The sequence below is a fragment of the Ptiloglossa arizonensis genome, chromosome 13 (assembly GCF_051014685.1).
Source record: "Ptiloglossa arizonensis isolate GNS036 chromosome 13, iyPtiAriz1_principal, whole genome shotgun sequence".
NCBI lineage: Eukaryota > Metazoa > Arthropoda > Insecta > Hymenoptera > Colletidae > Ptiloglossa > Ptiloglossa arizonensis.
The window spans coordinates 8659720-8681489 of NC_135060.1; the positions used below are offsets into that span (position 1 = coordinate 8659720).

Genomic DNA, 21770 nt, shown 5'->3' on the forward strand with positions numbered 1-21770 from the left:
TCGGCTCACGGGAAATTTCGTTCTCGCGCGGAACCGATTCGGTGGAACCGTTTCTTTCGCCGCGACGCGATGGAACATCGCGCGTACTCGCTACTGCGAACAATTTATACAGGGTGCGCGATTCAGACGGCTCGTATCTCGAATTTGGTTAGAGGTGGAGGAAAACGGTAGAGGGAAAAGTTGAACGTTATTGTAACGTTTATTTTCCTAGGATTTTGCTTTTCTCGCGAATGCAACGATGCGCTCGATAAATGTAAATACACTTTATTTTCTTTTCTTTTCTTTCTTTTTTTTTTTAATTAAACGTAGGAAAGCGTCACGGTACAATGTTTAAGAAATCGACACGTTTCGAGAGACGTCTCGCGTTTTTGGTAAGTCGTGTACTTGTTTTATTAGCGTCCATTTGTTTCCGTGGATGACTCGAAAGAACGGATCGAACCGTATCGTGAAAACGTAAACAGTTACGAAAAAACGTAAAGAAACGATTCTGTACGAAGTGGTTACTACCGGGCGAGGGCAGAACGTTCGAACATTTTTCTTAATAATACGACTTGTAAAAATGCGAGATATCTTGCGGAATATTGATTTTTTAAGTATCGTAGCCTGATAACTTTTTTTTTTTACGCAGAATTTACCCACCGAGGAACTGATACGAGCGTAAAGAAACACGCGATTCCGTTTAACGTGGAACGCAGAATAAATTTGCATTCTTCGAGTGCCTCGTCGCACTTACGAGAAAAGCAAAGTCCTAGGGAAATAAACGTTACAATAACGTTTAACTTTTCCCTCTACGGTTTCTTCTAACGTTTACCAAAATTCGACGATTGTTCGATTCGTGGAGAAACGAAAATGTGGATTCGAACATCCACGGTTCGTACGAAGCATTATTTTACGCGAAAAAGTTATCAGTTTTCGATTTTCGAGCATAGAGAAAACCTCGACTTTGATCTCGATTCTTCGAAGAATCTTTCCTCGCGTTATTTGGAATTGTCGTTTTATTTTTTCGAAAATGTTATCCTTCGAAGTAGTTCGGTAGTCCCTCGATAACAAATCGCGCAAGAAACATCGATTTCCTTAATTACCGAGAACTTTTATCCCAAAGAAATATTTCTCCCCGAAAATCGACACAAATAGTTCCATCGAGAACGAAAACAAAGGCTCGAGTCTTCCTCGTAACATTACTTTCGCGCAACTTCGTTCAACGAACGTTTAATTCAAGGTGCAATTAACACGCGAACTATTGAATTATTCGGAAAGTCGTTTCGTTTTTTATTTTTCCGGTGAAAATGAAACACAATTTTTTTCTCAGAGCGTAGAAACATTTGATTAAATTATACATTCTCGAATTTTGGAAAACGAAATTACTTTTCGAACAACCTGATACGATATCGACGGTGTTCGTAGCGAACGTTATGTTTTCGTAAAAATGATTCGCCGATTCTCGCGACGCGCGCGCTATTGAAAACACGTAGCTGTATTGTTTACGAATATTTCTCCGAACGACGTTCGACCGAGACACGATTTTTGATCACGAAAACCGTGCACGATTTCGTTAAAGTTTCGATCGATTTTACGCGGTGTTTGTCCCGCGTTTCTCACCACCCTCATTTTTGTCATGTAGAAGATCCAATCGGCTCGAAACTCGATGCGTAAATCAAGATAGAGCGGCGGATAAACACCGATTGCCGTGTAGTCCTACAAAATAGAGTAACTCGGTGTACGTTTACCGTCGAAATACACGGTTTCATTGATTGGACGTTGAAATACCTATTCGAATGGCAACCGTTCGCGTCCGACTACTGAATTATTTACAGGAATCGTCGCTTAACGATGCTCGTCCCGCTTAATTTGTTCCTACGGTACGTTTCTCCGTTTTACACTTGCTCTCGTTCACGTTGAATCGACACGTAACTACAAATCGTGTTCAATTCACCGATCCGATGAAATCGTTGAAAAATCGACGCTCTATAATCGTCAAATATCGCAGCATTGATCGGTTAACTGTAAGTAATTAGCGATTATTTATCGGTTAACTATAATTTACATTCTATTGGGTTGTTTGGAAAGTAAATTCGTTTTTTTTTTTTGGTGAAAATGAAACCAGATTTTTTTTAGAGTGTAAACATTGTATCGAATTGTATATTCTCCGTTTTGGAAAACGAAATGATTTTTCGAATAATCCAATATTAACCCTTTGCACTCGAGGCATCTTTGTTACTGGAAACCGACACCTGGAAAGAATTCTTCAAGTTGTGAAATTAATCCGGAACGGAACATTTTTATATACTTTGTATACATGTGTTTACAAGAAAGTAATATTTAAATTCCAATTTGAATTCCAAACCGCGAAGCTTTTCCCGAATCAAAAACGGTACACCGAATTAGTTGACGATCGAGGATCTCCTCCCGAGTCCAAAGGGTTAATCGGCGCTTTATCGACAATTTGTCGATTATCGAGCTCGTAGTAATAAACTCGAGGACGTATATTTCAAGATAATCGATAACCGGCGACAAAAATTAACTTCGCGTATTTTGGAAAAATGAATAAACGAGTAATTCGATTCGAAAGAGTTTATTATCCACGGTGGGGAAGTGTACGAAGCGAGACGTTTAGAAATAAAACAATCGAATGGGATCGGAACGTAAACAGGTGAAAAAAAACAACTCGCGCACCTTCTTTTCTCGTATTTTATTTCTTCTCCGCGAGTTTGTACGAGTGGCGTGCAAAGTGCATAACACGTGGATACTACGTGCGTACCCAACTATTCTCGTATTTATTGATCTATTTGCTTCCGTTTATGTATATACGTAGCCTTCAAGTTTGGAGGGTTGCACAGGGTGCAATCTTTAACGTGGACGTATATACATAGAAAGCAGCAACAGGGTTACCGCGGCTTCGACCCTCGGTAGATTCCTGGGACGAATCTCCTAGGCGAAACCAGTTTCAAAGTAGTTTCAATCGTTTCGCATTATATCCATTTCCCTTCCCCCTCGTTCGTAAGAAGAAAATAGCGGCCAGCGTTGGCAGGAACGACGCAACAAACAGAACGAACGTAACGGAGTCTCCGTTAGGAGAATGGTGTAATGTACTTAAGAACGAATCGAAAACAAGCGAGCATTAAAGAGGTACGCGCGAAAGATCGACGAGCTGCCGCACGAAAGTGAAAACAAACGAACGGGGTGGCTCGATAATTATGTTTCCCGCGCGCGACGCGTCGATTTATTCATCGGGAGGGTTCGATGTTTTTCAAAATGTTCGCGTACACCGAACACGTAACCGGGCTCCAAGACGAGAAGAAAAGGTGTTCGAGTTCGTTGAAAAAGAAAAAAGAAAAAAAAAAAGCGCATATATTTTCGGGAGCGTCGGTTTCTTTCGAAGTTTCTCGCGACGAAGAACACACCCCGATTCGCAAAGCTTGTAAACAAACGTTGCGATCGACCGATTGCAACTGGTTGAAGAGTTCCCTCGTTGCATTTTCGTGGAACGCGCCGCGACGAAATCCAAGAACCGTGAAAAAAAGCGTCGAAAGCGAGCCCGGGTAATCGGTAATCGCGAAAAGCGTGGGTGGCGGAGCTTACTACTGTCGGGGAGAGGCGGCGGAAGCTTTGGGGTGGGGGCGGGAGAGAATGGGGAGAGAATGGGAGGCACAGGTGAAAGTGAAGCGAAGGTGGTCGAGTTAGAGCGGTGTTTGGGAGGGTGAAAGGAGGTTAATGATTAGTTCTTCCGAGGTCGGGGGCTGTTGCCGGGTGCAGGTTGCCTGGCTCCCTTCAGACCGCCCCCTTTTACCCCACCGCCCCCAAGGACATCGTCCCCCGCTCCCCCCGGCCCTCGTCACCGGGTTCCTCCGCTTTTTCGCCCTTCGAACCCCTCCGTGGCTCACCGATCCTGCCAACCTCCAAAATTTCACTCCCTACCACCGACGCAGCTACGCATACCGCGCGGGGGCGGAGGACGCGAGGCGGGAGGAGGGGGTGAGAGAGCTTGCAAGGTTGTTCTCCCCTCCATTCGTTCGCTGCTACCTTCAGGAACGTATCTACCGCGCGTGGAATTTTCTGACGCCCTGTCCACCACCGTGAACATTCTTTTTCCAGCGGATCGTTTTCGCTCTCCTCCGGTGCATCCAGTGGGCGGTTACGTTTCGATGGAAAAAAAATGTTCACCGGATACGGGAACCCGGAGCGTGGTATGCGAGATATTGTCTTAATTATCAAGCGATTCCAGTTATGCGCTACAGGGTGAACCGGGGAGGGAGACACACGGGGGCCACCCGCGATACTTGAAATTCGTTTCGATCGTTCGCGAAATTTTCACCGTACGAACGATTTCTGATTCGTCTATGAAATTACGGACAACGTTCCAACCCTTGCGTAATTTGCGGTACATACCGAACTCTTTTTTATATTTCGCCAGGTCGGGGAAAATTTGGTCAACGTGAAACACAATATGGTGTACGTAACGTGTATTTGAAAGGAAACAGAAATTTGTATTACTATATTCGTTTCGGTACAGCAGGTTGTATTGGGTTGTTCGGAAAGTAATTTCGTTTTCCAAAACGGAGAATATGTAATTTAATAGAATGGTGTTTACACTCTGAGAAAATCGTGTTTCATTTTCACCGAAGAGAAACTAAACGACTTTACGAACAACCTAATAGTATGTATTTGTTAGAAACGTATAGAAGGGAATGTGAGAAATAATTCGAGGAGACTTCCTCTTGAAATTGCAAGTTTCTTTTCCAACTGGTAAATCTTTTTCGTAGGTACGCAAGTAATGAAAAAAGTTCGCGGAAATGTTTATACGTAATACGTAAACAATCGTGCGAAATAATCAAAGAAACGCTTAATTTCATACATCGATATTCGATTCGTGCTTTAAACGCGCGATCCACCGATTATTTGGAGCAGAGGGTGTGAATAAGCCACGAAGGTACGAAGTTGACACAATTCGTGGAACGATATGCAAATGTTTCAACGAACACGTTCGCGGCAACGAACCGGCTCATATACGATTGAATAAACTTAATTAAACTTAAATAAACGTAATTATGGTACATAAATTTAGATACTCAGGTTTTTAATTCGCATGCCGGTAATTCTTCGATGAAATTCGAACCGCGATGGAAAACGATCCAGTACGAAACATTACGAATTTATCATTGGAACATCCTCGCGATTATCAGATCCTGTCGTTTATCGATACCTTTTCGTTCCTCTTAAACAGTTCCATCGACCGAAAATTTACACCGATACCCCACTCGTGCAATCGGTATTTTGTTTTTTCCAACGCGGTGACGCTCATAACTTAAAAAAAGAAACGAGCACCGCGAACGAGTCGGTCGGCCGTATCATTGAAAATCGTTCGCTTATCTCTCCGTATCGTACACGCAGTGAAAATGTGTGCGCGACAACGGACAGTCCTAATTAATACGTTGACGCCAGAAGCTGACCCATAAACCGAGCGCGAACAACGTCACCTGTTTAATCCGACCACCGGATCGCATACGGGACACGCATCTCGCGCTCGTGGATCTGCGATCGAAATACGTATCTCGAAAAACTAGAGACAACAGTCTCTCTAGTATCCCGCCCTCCCTCGAGATACGTGAAACGCGTCACATGGATTTCGAACATCCGTTTCGTAGCGAACGTGCCCCCGAGCTGGTAAAATTCCAAGTTCCAAACGAACATTGTTCATCGAGCACGAGGTATCGACCATCGTGACAATCCGTAGGTGTTTCTCTCTACCGTCGAAACGACAAAATCACCGATCGATCGAACGATCTGCTCCTCTTCGGAATCCATCGATCGAACGATCTGCTCCTTTTCGGAATTCATCGATCGAACGATCTGCTCCTTTTCGGAATTCATCGATCGAAATGACGCGTCACGGTCGATTTCTCGAGTACCGAAATCGAGCGGGCTCGGTGAAATTGTCTTATCGATTGGAAGAAACGCGGTCGACGATTCGCCGCTGGCGAACGCGGGAGAGCGCGCTCGGTTGTACGTACGTACGTTCGTTCGTTGGTTCGCGGTGGAGAGACGCGTGGGAAGAAAGAAAAAGGGAAAAAGAAAAGGAGAGTTGGGGGAAAAAAGAAGAAGAAGAAAAAAGGGAAAAGGAGAAAAAGTTTGGTCGTGCTCGCCCTTTGCAACGTCAGCCCCGTAGCCGAGAGGCGGCCCTCGTAACGGGCCGAGGACTTTCCAGCGCGAGCGACGGCTGTGGCTGGACGGTTGCCTGCGTAGGAAAACCGACGGGGGTGGTTGTGCGTCGCTCTTCGACGGAGGCGGTTGTTCCTCCACCTTGAACGCGGTCTCGAGGTGGGGGTGGCGGTCGGTCGCGGAGCGGAGCGACGGGGGCGCGCCGGTAACCTTGCAACCCTCTTGCGTACGTGGAGAAAGGGGAAGTGACAGGAATCCCGGGAGGAGCGGTGGGCTATGGGTTGAAGGCAGTCCGGGGTGCAGCCGCACGGGGCGGCAGTGACGGGCGTGACGTAGTCGGAGGAGGATGTACGCCCCTGTCGGCGAGGGCCACGGCAACCAACAACCATCTCTGGTCAATCCATGGTGGCTTCATCCGCCAGGTACACCGTGTTCACCCGTTCATTGTTCTCGCGGTATTTTCCGGGAATTTTCCGTCCGGACGATGTGCATACGATCGAACGACGCGCGACAACAGGGGGGACTCGTCATCGATGACCGATCGATCGATCCTTCTGGTTGTTTCTTCGTCGGTTTTTATCTTCTCGCGGCTCGTATCTGCGCGAGTGTGTCGGTGAAGATCGATGGGTCGTTAGAAACGATCCATGGGTCGCGATTGCACGCGCTCGAGGCGGGATTCTCGCGAACGCTCTCGGTGAATGCTCGTGCGAGGGAAATTAACCGTCGTTGGTCGGTCATCGATACGCACGGTCGGTTCACGGATGATAGATCGCGTTACAGGTAGCCTGGGGGGAGGGTGGTAGGGTGGAACGGAGTCGTATCGAGGCGCGATTGTTCCTTCGTCCCTTACCTGTTGAGAGTAGGATTTTACGCGGGATCGGGAACCGGCGACGCGATGCACCTTCGATGTACACTTGCGCGCTCCTTCCAGCTACCGAGCTTTCGAATCGCGTACGCTTCGTTCGCTCAACGACGCGCGAGATTCGATCGAAGCTGGACCCAGTATCGTGTTCGGTAAAATTTGATAAACTCTTTTCACAGTGTACTCGATAGTTCTCCAGCTGTAACGTTCTTACGTTGTCGACGCGCGCGATAGAGATCTTTGGATAGGAACGTCTCGAATTGATGATTCGACTCGTGTTTGGAACCTCAGAATGCAATTTAGGGATCGTGGAGATACAGGTGCTTCCAGATGCGTCTGTTTTAATAGCTTCGATTACGGAAAGATAGCGCGTCGTGCTATCGACGCGAGGGTTCGGAGTAATCCTTAATCCTTTTATCTCAACGTCGATCGTTGCCTCTAGGTAACGATGGTAGTTCGGCTGCGCTAAGGGAAAGCTTTCCACGGATTCTGATCGAATTCGGGCCAATCTCCGGCTCGAATCCTGTACGGTGATACAAAACTGAGACGCTTCTCTTTCGCGAGAGCTGTTCACCCGTTTCGTGAGAACCGAGAGTCCCGTCGTGTAGGCCCATTAACCGTTCGTTTCGTCGAAGGAATAGTTACGCGCACCGGTTTCGGTCCGCGCCTCGTGTCACCGTTATGTACATTTACATGTGCGCGTACACCTCTCGTTTCCTTTGTTTAATCTCATGCAGCGCGTGCACGTGCTGCCTGGCTACGTGCACGCTCATACGCGTGTGCAACGCGCGTAACGGTAACCGACGGAAACTACGCTCGTTTCGTGCGGCCCTAAAGGGACCGGTACACGGAGTTCTACTTCTTCCGCTTAATTTCTCTCCTAGGGTACCCTTGTGTCTAACGTCCGAAAAGAAAAAGAGAAAAAAAAAAAAAATAAAACGCCGCACCGTTGGACTCTCGTTTCGAGCGTGTCGTTTAACGATTTTCCGAACCCTTAACGATCTTTCGGGGAAAACGTATCGTCGCGCGTTCGTTTCGCAACGGAAAATCAAAGAAACGAATTGGTCCGGTGTCTCGAGGTCTCCGGGTTTTTCTGCGCGTTGTCCTGATTTTTTATGTCTCGACGAACGATGTAACTGGGTCTCTCGAGTAGACGGTAGAGCAGACCCGCGCGAGTCAAGCTCCGTAGCTTAGAGAGCTTCTTCCACTTCACCTTCGTCACCTTCGTTAACCGTTGACACGCGTCCAATACGGTTGATGCCTGTTCTTTTTCATTTATTACTATCTCTCTCCGAACTATCCTTGTCACTTACGATCGATGACAGTGGTGGGAGATTGAACGGGCCTGTAACCGAGAAAGGGACGGTAATACGGTTTTTCAATGTTATGTTTCTTCCTTAAATTTCATTCGTGATTCGAACTCCAAATTGTCGCTCCAAATGTATGGAAATTGTTACGGTTACGCGCAACGAGAAGTGAAAGCTTCAAATCGAATCGAATTTAACGATTCGTTGCGAAAATTATTTCAAGAACTTTCACGAATGTGGGGGTGATGTGTTTTCTTGAGCAAAATGTTTTAAAGTGAGTCTTTGGTAACGTTAGAGATCGAAAGTGAATCGATGGATTAAATTCTATCATTTACGAAGAAAAATCGTACGCAGATTTTTTGTTTTTTTTTCGGCAATGTGTATTCGTTGCGTGTTCATAACAGCATCTTTTCTTTCATGGTAATTTTCTACGATACGCGTTTACAACGAATCGCAACCGACGTGTTCGTAAAGATTTTTCCACCGCGTATATATCGAAGAGTCTTCTGTGTACCACCTATACGACGCTTCGGTGTTATCGTTTATTTATAGATATAAGAGCCAACATCGAGGCGCAGCTTCGTACGCATCTGCGAGTAATTGCGTTTTGTCGTTGTCTTCCCGGAGGCTCGAGCTCGGATCGATGATCAACGATTGAAAAATCTTTACTATTTCTGGACAAAGTACACCGTCTTCGATTCTATTCTTCGCAATAGAAGGAAGCGAAATCGTTAATTTCGTTGTGGCTTTCCAAGCTATGTACACATCGATCTCTTCGTTCGTAAGATTCGCTTTCGTCGAAGGAAAGTAACTCGTTAGGAAATACTCCGTGATTCGATGGTACTTGGTTCTATGCGACTTCGTCGATGATTCCACTGTCTCGTGCTTTCGAACTTTCTATCCAGAAAGCTGAAAATCTCTCTTCTCTTGTGCAAATATCGAGAGAAAACACGAAACGTGCGCAAACACGGATCAGAATGTTCTCACGAGGATCGTCTATTGTTAAACGAAAGTTAGCATCGGGGAAAGTAACAACAAAGCTCGTTAGATCTATTTCTAGACTATTCTTCTTAAAATGATTGCCATTTTCTCGAAAATGTTTGAACGTTCTCGTTTTTCTCTCGATACTCTTCGCGCGTAGATCTACGTCCAAGGTTCGTCGTCGATGGTATTGCACTTACGTTGCTTTCTGTATTAATGTTCAAGTACCTTCTATATCCAAGTGCCTTCTGTACTCATACTCGAGTACTCTCTGTATCGATGTTCGAGTACCTTCTGTCTCTCTTCCCTTTAAATGCTTTTCGCGCTACGTCCAAGATACGTGGCTTGTACGTTACGTTTTCTATATAATACTAGAACTACCGATGGTGAACGTATTACTATCGGACAAGATACGTATCTTCGAAGTTACAGAAAAGGGACGAATTAATTTACGAGTACCATTAATCGTCTATTTTGTCCGTAAACATTACAGGCAAAGGAATCGTTGATCGAGTAATTTTAAAAAGAAGTTTCAAACAATTCAAACTGATCCCTTTGGTACTTTTAGCATCAATATGTACAAATTCCCAATTTTCATATTTTAATATAAAACTTGTCGTTATCGTAACTCGTATTTGAAAAACTCCGCTCGGAGTTGATGCAACCTGCTCGCTACCGATCGAGCCCGAAGGGCCAGTGCCCTTGGAGCGAGAAAAAAAGAGGGTTACGATGCACGCCCTGGGCAAAACACACGAACGAGAGTTGCGCGATAAAAGGGCCAATAGGAGCTAGAATCGTTGGACGCTGCCGGGCGGGTTCGTTCCTAGAGAGACTACTCTCACTTCGATTCCCGCGCGAATCGTGAAATCCACCCCCGCCGATTCGTTCTCCGCGTGTATCGCCCCGTGTTCGCAATTTCGTCACCGTTTCCCGCGTCCTCGTGGCACCGATTCTCGTGCTTCGCGCTTTACGCCTCCGCGAAGCAGCGAACCGTCGTAAAATCCACGCCTCTCGCGACGAATAGTAGTAGACGGTCGGACGAGTGTCTCTCAACCCTTCCTCGTTTCACGATCGTACGATACGTGTCGTAATCGCGTGGATGGAATCGATCGGCGCTTTGGTAAGTTTAGAAAATCCAGAAACGGAAGAGCGCCGGGTACATTCGTGGGTGATTCCGAGAATCGAAACTCGGTCGAAACGAATCGATCGAGTCACTCGTGTGTATGTTTGCGTGTGTGTCTTCGTTGGCTTTAGAGCCTCTTCCGTTTCGCTGTACGTTCGAGGTCTTTGAATCGAAAGTGTTTACCAATTGATCTTTTTCGAATTGCGCAATGCTGCGAGGGAACTAAAGGAATATGTCTGTGTGTGTGCTACGGTAGCTTTAATTAAGAGTTTCTATAGTACGAAACTCACGTTTTTAACTTTGTAACGAGAGGATTGGGGAAATACAGGAAATAGTAGGGAATACTTCGATTATTGAAAAATAATGTATCGACGCACCGGGGTTAGGTAAATAATTTAATACTTTCATCGAACGGTAGAACGCAATTTTAAATTTAGCGTGTATTTTTTTTTTCAAACTTTCAGGCTATTTTCGGTAATGAAAACACGAGATGCAGTTTCATTAAATTTAATGCCTCCGAATGAACTTTTCTCGACCTTATTTCTCTTTATTTTTGCACCAGTAATTGCCAAGAGTAATTCACTTCGCACAGAGAGGGTTAAAGGCTTTTCTTTTCGAGTTGAGGTTGTTAGTAGCGAGAGGTACCCCACTGTACTTTATATAATATTATGTTAGAGCGAATGGATGTACAGTACAGGAATAATTTCTCGGGGCAAAGAGTATTTTTGTCGTTCATATTTTTGTGTATTATTACAAAATCTGCGTTTCGGTTGAAATTTACCAGGGCAATTTATTTATTTATCGTTCCCTTCCCTATACGTAATTTCGTCGATTTGATGCCAGTCGAGCAACAATTCGGAATATTACGAAGCATCTTGTCCGAATACACTCACGTGTTTCAGTACAATTGTATATACAATATGACAGTGCTCGATGACGTTCGATTGAAAGTGGTTCGTTCGATGAATCTTTGGAAAAAATAGTACGAGGAATACAACAGGTGTACCGTGGAGGGAATGCTTTGCAAAGTTAATAACGAATCGATGTTTGTTCGTTACGTACGAACGTATTAGATTCGTTATCCAGGCGTTTCGGTGACACTTTGTGGACAAACAAAGGGATCGGTTAACTAATCGCAGTGTCGTAGAAATAAATTGTACTCGTACGTGCATCAAGATTAAACCTTTGCATCGATTTGTAAGGTCTGTCGGAGTCTCGGCTGTTTTCGACCACGCTACACCTGCTCTTATAGCGTCACAGAATTTCCTGTTTACATTAATTTGGCTCTATTTGTTTTGCTTCCAGCGTACAGTTTGCCGGCAGGAAATTATTGCATTTTTCGTTCTTCTTCTTCTTCTATCGCATCGTGTTATAGAAATCATTATTATCGAATATTGTATAATTTACATCGTTCTCTCAACGAAACGTACACGCACGGTTTTGACGCGACACAATGGAGAGATTGAAAACTCTTTTGGAAATATTAATTCGTTACAATAATACGGCACTTCGTCGAGTTGTCGATGATTGTCCTCTCGATTCCTCGTATTTACGTATCCAACGATTCTTCGACAATGTTACCGTCGAATGATAATATTTCTAACGATTCTATAAACTCGATATTGTACGTTCCACACGAGCAAAGGTAAAGAATACTCCAATTGCGCGTTTAAAAATATTATTCCTTCTTCCGTTCGTACGGTACTTACTAAACATTCGGACCCGTTTCGAAACAACCTCTAATTAATATATTTGCCGCGTACAAATAACTTTCCATCTCCGCAGATTTTTATCGTTCTTTCGTATCGGTCGAAGTTTACACTGTGCCCGGGGAACACGTCCGCATTTTCGGGCGGAAATTTTCGTCGGCGGAACCCTTTCTTTGCATTTTCTCTACCCCTCGGCAATTATTACCGGGATTCAGGATTCACGCAAATCTCGTCGTTCTCTCTTTCTCGCTTTCTCTTTCATTCAGGCGCGGAAGCTATGGGGGATTGTCGGATAAAGGGGAAACAGTGCTGCGGTAGGCATCGTTGGCTGCAGTATTGACTATACTTCAGGGGCAGGTCCTTCGTAGAATGTATTTTCTACACCGTTATCACCCTTCATGCCACACAGCGCCGTTTCCACCTAACGCAACGTTGCAAGCCTCCTCGAATTTCGATAGGGGAAACTGAAGGAATGGTAAACACCTAACTGTGTTTCAGCGATTATTTCCTCGTGCATTCGGCATTGCGCGTTACGATCAAAATTCGAGTTCCCTCCGGGTATCGTTAAAAGTGAACAATATTTAGAGACCTTTTCGCTAGATACTTTTAAAATATTGTAAAATATTGTAAAATTCGGGACCAGTTTTTACCGCCGTTAGAAGAAATGGTAAACAGTTCGAACTCTGTATCATCTGTCAAGTATTTTTTTATTCACCAATCGAGAGTAGTCGTTATTTCGCGTTTGCAACGATGAGTAACTCTAATATTCGTTGTTGCGTTTAGTGAAAAATTATTGACGTTTCGTCCTGAGTTGTCGATGAATTCATTAGGACGACTGATCCTGCAAACCCTTAGACGGGATTAATCGTTTGAACGGTCTCCAATATACGGAAAATTCTGAACGTACTAAGAGGAAAAGATTTTAATAATGATCCTCTAATAGCAAAAATCTAAAACAAGGGAGACATTATTTGAATTTAATCGAAGGGTGGTAGAAGAAAGGAACGACCGGAAAGTATCTACCTTAATCGATACTCGATTTTAAACTAAGGTAAATACTCTTGTTTCGATATCGATAACGAGTAATATTCGTTGGGATTAGATTGGGATATATTAGAAAATGAGAACATTTTTAATATATTGTAATTTCTTAAACGTATCGGGTTTATTAACGTACGATACACAGCGATGTAAAATCACCAGAACGTCGATTGTACCTCTGGAAAGTTGAAACGACGTTGGATGCAACGTACCGCCCCTAACATCCGAATTATCCCCGGCGAACGACTTCTTTCTTCTCAGCGGTACATCCGTTTCCAAAGAAACTGCGCGTCCTTATATTTAGTAACTCGTACCTTTGCCCGATCCGTGGTAGTGGTTAATAGAGTGAGTTATCAAAGCAGTGCCACGCTCTCATACCTATTGAACACACCGAGTGGGGACCTTAATTGAATCGGCGAAATAACTCAGTTACCGGTTACACAGCGTAATGCATTAATGCAGCCTTTAGTCTGGGAGAAAAACAACGACGTTTCTTCTCGGAGAATACTCGACGGGAAAAGCATCGTCGGTCTGTGATACAATTAACGCATCTTTTGGGGTGGAAAATTACGTTTGGACAACGCTTTGTTTCGCAAATTTAATAAATCGTTGATCAATCGTTGTTCGACGCACCGTTGTAAAATGTTTCGTACGATGTATCGCGGGAGATATCGACGAGGGTCGAGCGAATCGCGTTTCGGCTAGAAGTTCCGTGAACACGGTAGCCAGCAGGGTGGGTGTTTGGCAGACGAAGTCGAATTTCGGCGACACGCTTGGTCGTTCGGACAAGGAATGCCGAATTATTGCGATTACGAGCGATCGCACTCACACGTTCACGCTTGTCTACGTTGCGACACGCGTGACAATATTGCGCGTGCTGCGTAGCGTCCAGTGCGTGTACTGCATCGCGTACGTAATTCTGGCGATCTTGAGCGTGTACGCGTTATCGTCAACGGTATAAAGATGCAGTTTGTCAATGTCAGCGGCGTTAAGTGGAGCAATTGTCTTCTCGGTCGTACGCCGCGTTAACTCGCGCGCCGGTTTCTTGGGTCTCTCTTGGTATCGTTTATGTTCGAATCGCGTAGTTTCTTCAACGGGTGCAGCCGGCTTTCGAGAAACGATTGCTGGTAACGTTGCACGACGAACGAGGATTCGCGCGAGTTTGTCGCAACGCGAGCATCGATCGGGAAAATCGGCAATTACGCGCCGGATCAACGATTCAATTTCGTCCCTCGAGTTTCGTCCCTCTATCCCTCGTGGAATTCCGGCGTAACCGTTTCTGTCGCGAATCCCAAAAAAATCCATACAACGCAGCGTGTTTTCTCTCTACAGCCCGGACCCGGTGACATAATACGCGTCGCCATAGGAGAACCGCCGAATTACGGTGCTCGACCGCGCACGCACCAACACACGCGGCCGTTCTCTGTATCGCGCGCGCGAAATCACCGCTGGTATCCACTCACACACCGTACCGAGGTGGAACGCGCGGCGCATTGTTGCGCGTGCGCGAAATACGTGTGCGCTGCAGCGCGCACACACCCCCGCCGCCCCCGTGTGCACACGCCCGGCCGTGTTGCAGCGTGCTGCGCAAGCGTGTGCGCGCGTACGCGCGGTTGTGTGCGTGGCCAGGGGCGCGCGTGCGGCCCCCCAGCGACCTTGAGCCTTCTCGGTCCTCCCGCGAACCTCCCCTCCCCCTCCCCGACCCCCTCCCACGCTTTCCAGCCGGCCTGCCTGCCTCCCTGCCTGCCTGCCTCCCTGCCTGCTTGCCCCCACGCGCAATATCTCCCTCCCCTATCGCCGCGCTGCCGCAATTGCTTCCCTCTCTTTCTCTCTCTGCCCCTCCCCATTCTCCCTTTCGCTTTCCTTTACTCGCGGTGCCACGCACCTAGCGATGAGCTCGAGACGCGTCGAATCGCCTCGAGCGAACGGTAAGAGGTATCGGGGTATAGTCCAGGTTCTCGACAATTTCTTTTACGTCATCGTGGCATACTTCGATAGACTCGAAAGGAACGATCGAAGCAACCGAAGCATCGCGCGTGTTTCTATTCATGGAAAAAAATCGTGTCGATGCGGTTCGATCGCTTGTAAGTCGATTTTGGGAAATTTTCACAACGTTTCCACCGTTCTCCGAGTTCGAACGTATCGTACGTTTCGAACGTCATTCGATTCGGGCAACGTTCGTAATACGGTTTACGATCTCTCGTACGAACCATTTGCTCGAAAATCGCGCTCGTGATAGAATCTCGCAGCCATCGCTGAACGCCACGCAGCGATGCCTCGAGCTCCTGAATTTCCATCTACCTACTCGCTCTCGCTCGTTCCCCACTCGTTCTCGTACCCCTTCCTTTCATTACTCTTTAGCGTAGCGCGTGTCTCTGTCGTTCTTTCCGTGTCTCTGTCGTCTCCCCACGACTCCTACGCTCGTCCCCCTCTACTCTTCGGCCCCTCGCGAGCACGACGCCTCTTGCACGCACGCAATGACGGGGCAGGGAGTGCACACTAAATTTTGGCGGATCAGGGACGTACGCAGCGGTGTTCCGTGACGGTGACGTTCTCGGACGCGGAATTCGCGGACAGCCGACAGTGTTATCACGAATGGTATCGTATTTGGGACGTTACTGAATCGGTCCAGTAACCAAGACCGCGAGTACGAGATCCGATTCGATTCACCGAACGCTCGATGCACTTTGTATTCAGTCGATTGGTACGAGCGAACGATTTTCTATTCGAACTCGCGCATCGTACATTTCTAATTTCGGTATCGTTTTTCACGCGAAGCGATTGCACGATCTCGACTCGACTCGATCGAGTTACCCGTTCGCAACACGTTCGACGCGTTGCTGCCAATGCGATCGGAAATTCGCTTTAAGCACGGCTCGAGAAACGTCAATCTAGCATCGAGAAACAAAAGCATCCGCGGTTTCCACCACCACGGTGTGTAGCTCGCACCAAACATTGGAAGGCTTATTGTCAGAACGGAGAATGACGCGAGCCGTTCATTTCGTCCCGATTCACTCAGCCGCTCGTAAATTCGCTCCGTGACCTCGACTTCAACGCGCGCCCGTGTAGTTGTTGCGCGCCGAGCAACGAGCGGAGGACACACAGGGCGTCGCGTACAACGTGACGTCGAATAATTGCAATTTCGTCGTGAATTTCGACCGTAGGATCCCCGGCCACCTCTGACAGGAAGAGACCGCTCGCATTACGCAAGGTGTTACCAGAACTGTCCGAGTACTCGGAAAAACCGAGTGGTGATTTACTTCGAAACGCGTTTCTACCCGAGGCTGAGAATTCGTTTATTAATTACGAATAAATTTGTACTGTCGCGACTAGAACGAGTCGCGATTGCGTATATAGGCGTGTACGGTGATAAAAAATATATAATACGAAAGAATAATATATAAAATCAGATGGAACGCGTTAGAGATAACTATTCGTTTGCGTGGAAAGTCATTTCGGTTTCCAAAATGGAGAGTATATAATTTAATAAAATTTTTGTACATTTTAAAAAAACCGTGTTTTTTTTTCACCAAAAAAAACGAAATCACTTTCCGAACAAGCTAATACAATATTTTATACAATTTTTAAAACGTTTGGATTACTCGACGAAGAGTTCAAACGAGTGCATAATCTGTTATATTTATATTCGCTTTTGAACAAGTTCAGAAGGTCAGAATCGACGATTTTTGAATCCATTCGGACAGAATCTCGGTTCTTTCGCACGCGAGGTGCTCGATAGGATCAAGCTTCGGTAGAACCGAGCTACTCGGAAGGAAACTGATTACGATACGAGTTTCGACTCAGCATTCGAAAACCGAATTCTTCTTCTCGGACTTCGACCTACTCGGATGTTCCAAGTTCTCGGACCGCCCTAACGAGTGAAATTCGGCAACCGAAGAGATTCGATTTCTTTTGAAATCGTGCAGATTTGTCGAGGGCTTTCGGAGAAGTTTCGAGCTATTTTTAGTATCGGCCACAATTCGTTTGTTTGGGATGAAAACAGCTTTTGTATGTAGACTGGTGTTTCCCTATTTATACGTGTACGTATCTTTAAAACTGTAGCAGGTATATAAAAAATGTAATCATTTTTATATTTCCCTTGAACTTATCGGATAACGTGTAACTTTAGCCGGTACGTGCACCTTGCACATCCTCCGTTGCACTTTCAACGATGCGTCGTCTGTTGTATGCACTCGGCTGCATCGTACGCGGATAACTGTTTTCAATCGCGTTCACGATTGCTTCGTATCGTTCGTAGGGAGTGTACGAACGTATTGAAAAATTGGTACGGATAAATTCAGCGTATTCTCGAATTCTCGAGCAATCGGTTTGCATTACTCTGGATATAATAACTAGAGACTCGGAAGAAGATATTTTTATTCGAATTAACGAAATCCAACTACAATACGAAACGATCTTCAACGCGGTTGGGAACGGTTGTATGCACACGGTACAACCGATAATGCATCCAATAATAGATGACGTATCGTTCGAAGTGCAACATTAAACACGAAGATACAGGGCACGACCCAAGTTATTTACAAATCGCGTTGTTCGATAAGTTCTACGCACGCATCTTCGTTTACAACGAGGTTCTCAGCGAGAGAAAAGATTCAAATGAATAATTCTAATAGTATCGTTTAGAAAAGCGTAGAAAACTATTCAATTTTTATTCCAACCACTTGTTTCGTATCTATCACAGTTTCAACGATATATAAACATCCGTCTACTTACAAGGGGTGTAGGTAGAACTAATAATTAGGCAAGGTAGGTAAAATTAATAATTTCAATAGCATCGTTTAAGAAAGCGTAAAAAACTGTTCAATTTTTATTTCAAAATCATTTGCTTTGTATCCGTTACAGTTTTAACGATGTATAAACCTTCATCTATCTACAAGGGGTGTTTTTATCTCGAAGAAACGAATTACCGACGATAATAAAAATAGCTCGAAACTTCTGTCAAGGTTCTCGAGGAATTTGCACGGTTTGAAAAAAAAATCCGAATTTTCGGGTTGCCGAACTTCCCTTGTAAGTGTGCCACACGTGCGTTTAGAATACCGCGCGCGGTTACTTATTCGTCGAACGCGTCATACAGTCATTAACGTTTGCTTTCCAAGTTTCGACAAAACCTAAGGCAAACACGCGATGCTTAGCCTCCGAATTCGACTCCGCGGGATCGCAGCAACCTGTGACACGCAATAAATCAATGCACGGTGTGCGCCACGGTTTGCTAAATCTTACTTGGGAGAATACGCCGCGATGAAACACGTAACGAAGCTCGCGTAGCTTCCGTAACGCGTAAGTTGGCAGGTTGCGGCTCGAAAATCGAATTCGTTGCGTTTCGTTTACGTAAACACCGAACCGTGGCGAGTAACCGGTCGTTGTTTCGTGGTTTCACGTTTAACGGATCATCGAGAGATCTCACGAATCGACGAGAATCTTCGACGAAGATTTCCGCGAAAGAGTTCTCGAAACTCGAGCATCCCGAGAAACGGGTACAGGTTTCACGTGGATTTTTTCGATTTGGAACGATCAATTTCCTGTTTGCCCCGATCGCGAGTAGCAAAGATGTGGAAATATTTCGGTAAACACCTGCAACTTTTGCATACAATTAACTTCCTCTCTGTTTGGTTACGAGCAGATAAAGGAATGGAAATATTTCGATAAATATTTACAGACAGGTGAACCGAGCATCGATGAACACACACCGCGTATCTAAGCCACAGTTTTCTCACTACGTGTGCCTATACGTGTCGTATTATATTATTATTATTACAACGTCTTTATTGCGCAAACAAAGAAAGCACACCTATCGTACGATCAAATAGAAACAATATTGCGCAAACGCGAGCTACGGTCGGAGCCTGTTTTTAAATCTAACTACGTATCAATCGTTGTACGAGAAGTGTTTGCAACCGAGGACCCGAACACCGTAGAACAAATATACCACGCGTACGTATATATACATATGTGCGTTAGGTTTCTCAATATCGAAGAAGAAATTCGTTTCTACTTTGTTCCGACTCGGTCGACGCCGCGAGAATACTTTCGACGAACGTTCGCTGCCAATAGGGATGTAACGCGGCGAATCGATCGTATTTAATGGAAAAAAAAAAAAAAAATACAATCGTTCGGAAAAGATAGCGCCGTGCGAGAGACGAAACTTTTTTTTCTTCTTACGCGATCGAATCGACGTTGGTCGAAAGCGTTCCACGGTGCATCTACGGTCGACGCATAGTCCGCACCCGATTAAACTTTCGACCAGCAGTGACGTAATCGCACGGCCCGTGGTAACGAAGGCAACCGTGCAACAAAGATCCCTTCCACGTCGCGCGGCGGTTCCTGCCGAGTGGCGCCACGTATCCGCGTTTCGGCCCTGGCACGTGTTAGATTAGAAAGTGGCGGGGATGCGCGCGATACCTTAGAAGCGTTAGGGAGGGGAGGGGGGTCGAGCGCGAAAGAACGACAGAGACAAGGAGAGGGTAAGGGGAGCGAGAAAAGGGCACGAGTGAGAGAGTGAGAGAAAGAGAGAGGAGCGAGATCGAGAGACAACCTCGTACGAAGGAGAAGAGACGGAGAAACGCGTCGAGTAGCGAGAAGAGCGCGCGACAGGAGGGGGCACAGAGAACCACGCGAACTAAACTTCTAGCCTTAAGCAATCTTGCCCCACCCTCGCCCGAAAAAGTCGAATCTTACTCTCCTCCCTCCTCCACCCTCCCACCGTGGTTCCTCCTCCACCAACCGCTCCCCTTCTCCCACCTACGCGACCTTCCCTCTTCTTTCGGCCGTGCTACCGCCACCGGCCCCACGAAACCACCGAACTCACACTATTTCGTCTAACCGCATTTGCATCGGCACCGATGACCCATATTCACGTTCTTTCCTCCGCGACACGGCACCACCGACGTCTTCGATCCTCCTTCTCTCTTCCGCCGGGCGGTTTTCTCGCTTCGCGCGATCAACCGTACGATCCTCCCGCGCGTACAGGCCCGACGTATATCTGTTTCTCCGTGGTTCGCGCCTAGTGGAACAGAGAGACCGAGAGTCGGTTCGCGCGAAAGAGGGAGCGCGCTCGTGCGCGCGCGCTTGCAAGAGAGAGAGAGAGATAGAGTGTGCGTGCGTGCGTGTGCTCGAGCGAGAGAAAAAAGGGAGAAAGAGATAGAGGGAGAGAGAGAACGAAAGAAAGGGAAAGAGCGAGAGAGAGAGAGAGAACCGGGCGACGGACAGTTACGCGTGATTCGTTTCTCGCCGCGACGATGCGCGATGCAAGTCGGTGACTCGATTTCGGCCGGGTGAAACGTAGAGACTCGGGGCCATCAGTGTGTACGCGAGCAGTGTTCGGATACACTTATCGAAAGAACCGCGCGAACCGACGACCGTCCGCTTCCTTTTCGTCGTCGTCGTTGTGTCGTTGTCGTTGTCGTCTCCACTTTTTTTTCTTTTTTTTTTATTATTTTCTTTTCCTCTCGTTCACCGCGACACCGTCGAGAGAGCAGCTCGTTATCCGTGCTCGCGACGAGGCAAACGAAGAAGCCGCGAAAACAGTGCCCACCGTATAGTAAACGGTTTCGGGGGATCATGTGCCGCGTGGACACGTGTACGCGAGAACGGTGCGGAGAGCACTGCCTTCAGTGAGTTCGGGGCCCGGTCGGAGCTCGGTTTGTTCAAGTGGTTCGATTCGCCGTTGAGGAACGCCGGTCTACGATTGTTCGAAGTGCGTTCGCGGATCCGTTTGGAGGTTCGTAGGAACGAAGCGCGGTCACCGATGCGTCGGTGCTGCCTCCGTTGAGCCTGCTGCGAGCGGACGGTAATACGGTCCTGAGCATTGGTAGGTTTCGCTCGATGTTTTTATCGCGCACCGCGGAAATCCGGTAGAAGTTTTCACGACACGGTGGTGTACCAAACGCGCGAGCGGTCGAGCGATTGGCCGAGCGGCACGGTCATCGGTGATTCGCGCATTCGTTCCTAACAGAGATACAAATACGTCGAGCGAGATTCGCGATCGATCCCGCGGCATATTACGAAGAGACGCGTTAACCGCGTTCGTGTTTTGGACGCATGTCGGTTCGCGCTTATCGCGTATTAGAATTCCCACGCGATCCAACGGAGCGCGAGCGGTGACGGTATTCGCGCGCGTAGCGTGTCACGAGTATCTCCCGTTCGGATCACGAATTCGACGATACACGGTACGGAACGCGGATCGTTGAACGACGATCGGTAACGAACGAATCGGGCCGCGAACCCGGCCGTTACGCCCGTAATACGCGTTGCGTTCGTTCCTCGAACCGAGACTGTATAAAAACTATTTTCTGTACAGCTGGACGAACTGTTGGGCACGAGCGCGATCAGGAAGGAAAATACCTACTCGAAGGTGGCAGAGACAGGGGTGGCGAAGGTCACGGGGTTGGGCCTAGGGGTGGCATCATGGACTCTCATCAGCACCAGTTCTGTCTCAAGTGGAATAGTTTCGGTAGCAACTTAGCGACAGCGTTCTCGAATTTGTTCAAAAGCGAGAGTCTGACCGATGTCACCCTGTTCTGCGAGGGTAAGTCACACGTTATCCTACATTCAAAGCGTGATCGTTTACCAAT

At 46.7% G+C, this 21770-nt stretch overlaps 1 protein-coding gene across 2 annotated transcripts in view; it reads left to right on the forward strand.

Moving 5' to 3' along the window:
• The window catches only part of Chinmo (Chronologically inappropriate morphogenesis), an 80643-nt gene that overhangs the window by 2287 nt on the left and 56586 nt on the right, over window positions 1–21770 (forward strand). Inside the window, exons 1-2 of one of the 2 annotated variants that reach the window (XM_076325264.1) lie at window positions 6503–6578; window positions 21497–21724. In XM_076325264.1, the coding sequence (XP_076181379.1) occupies window positions 6503–6578; window positions 21497–21724 (304 nt within the window). Of the gene's footprint in view, window positions 1–6502; window positions 6579–21496; window positions 21725–21770 lie in introns of those variants that run through there. The other variant, XM_076325265.1, reaches the window with a different exon arrangement.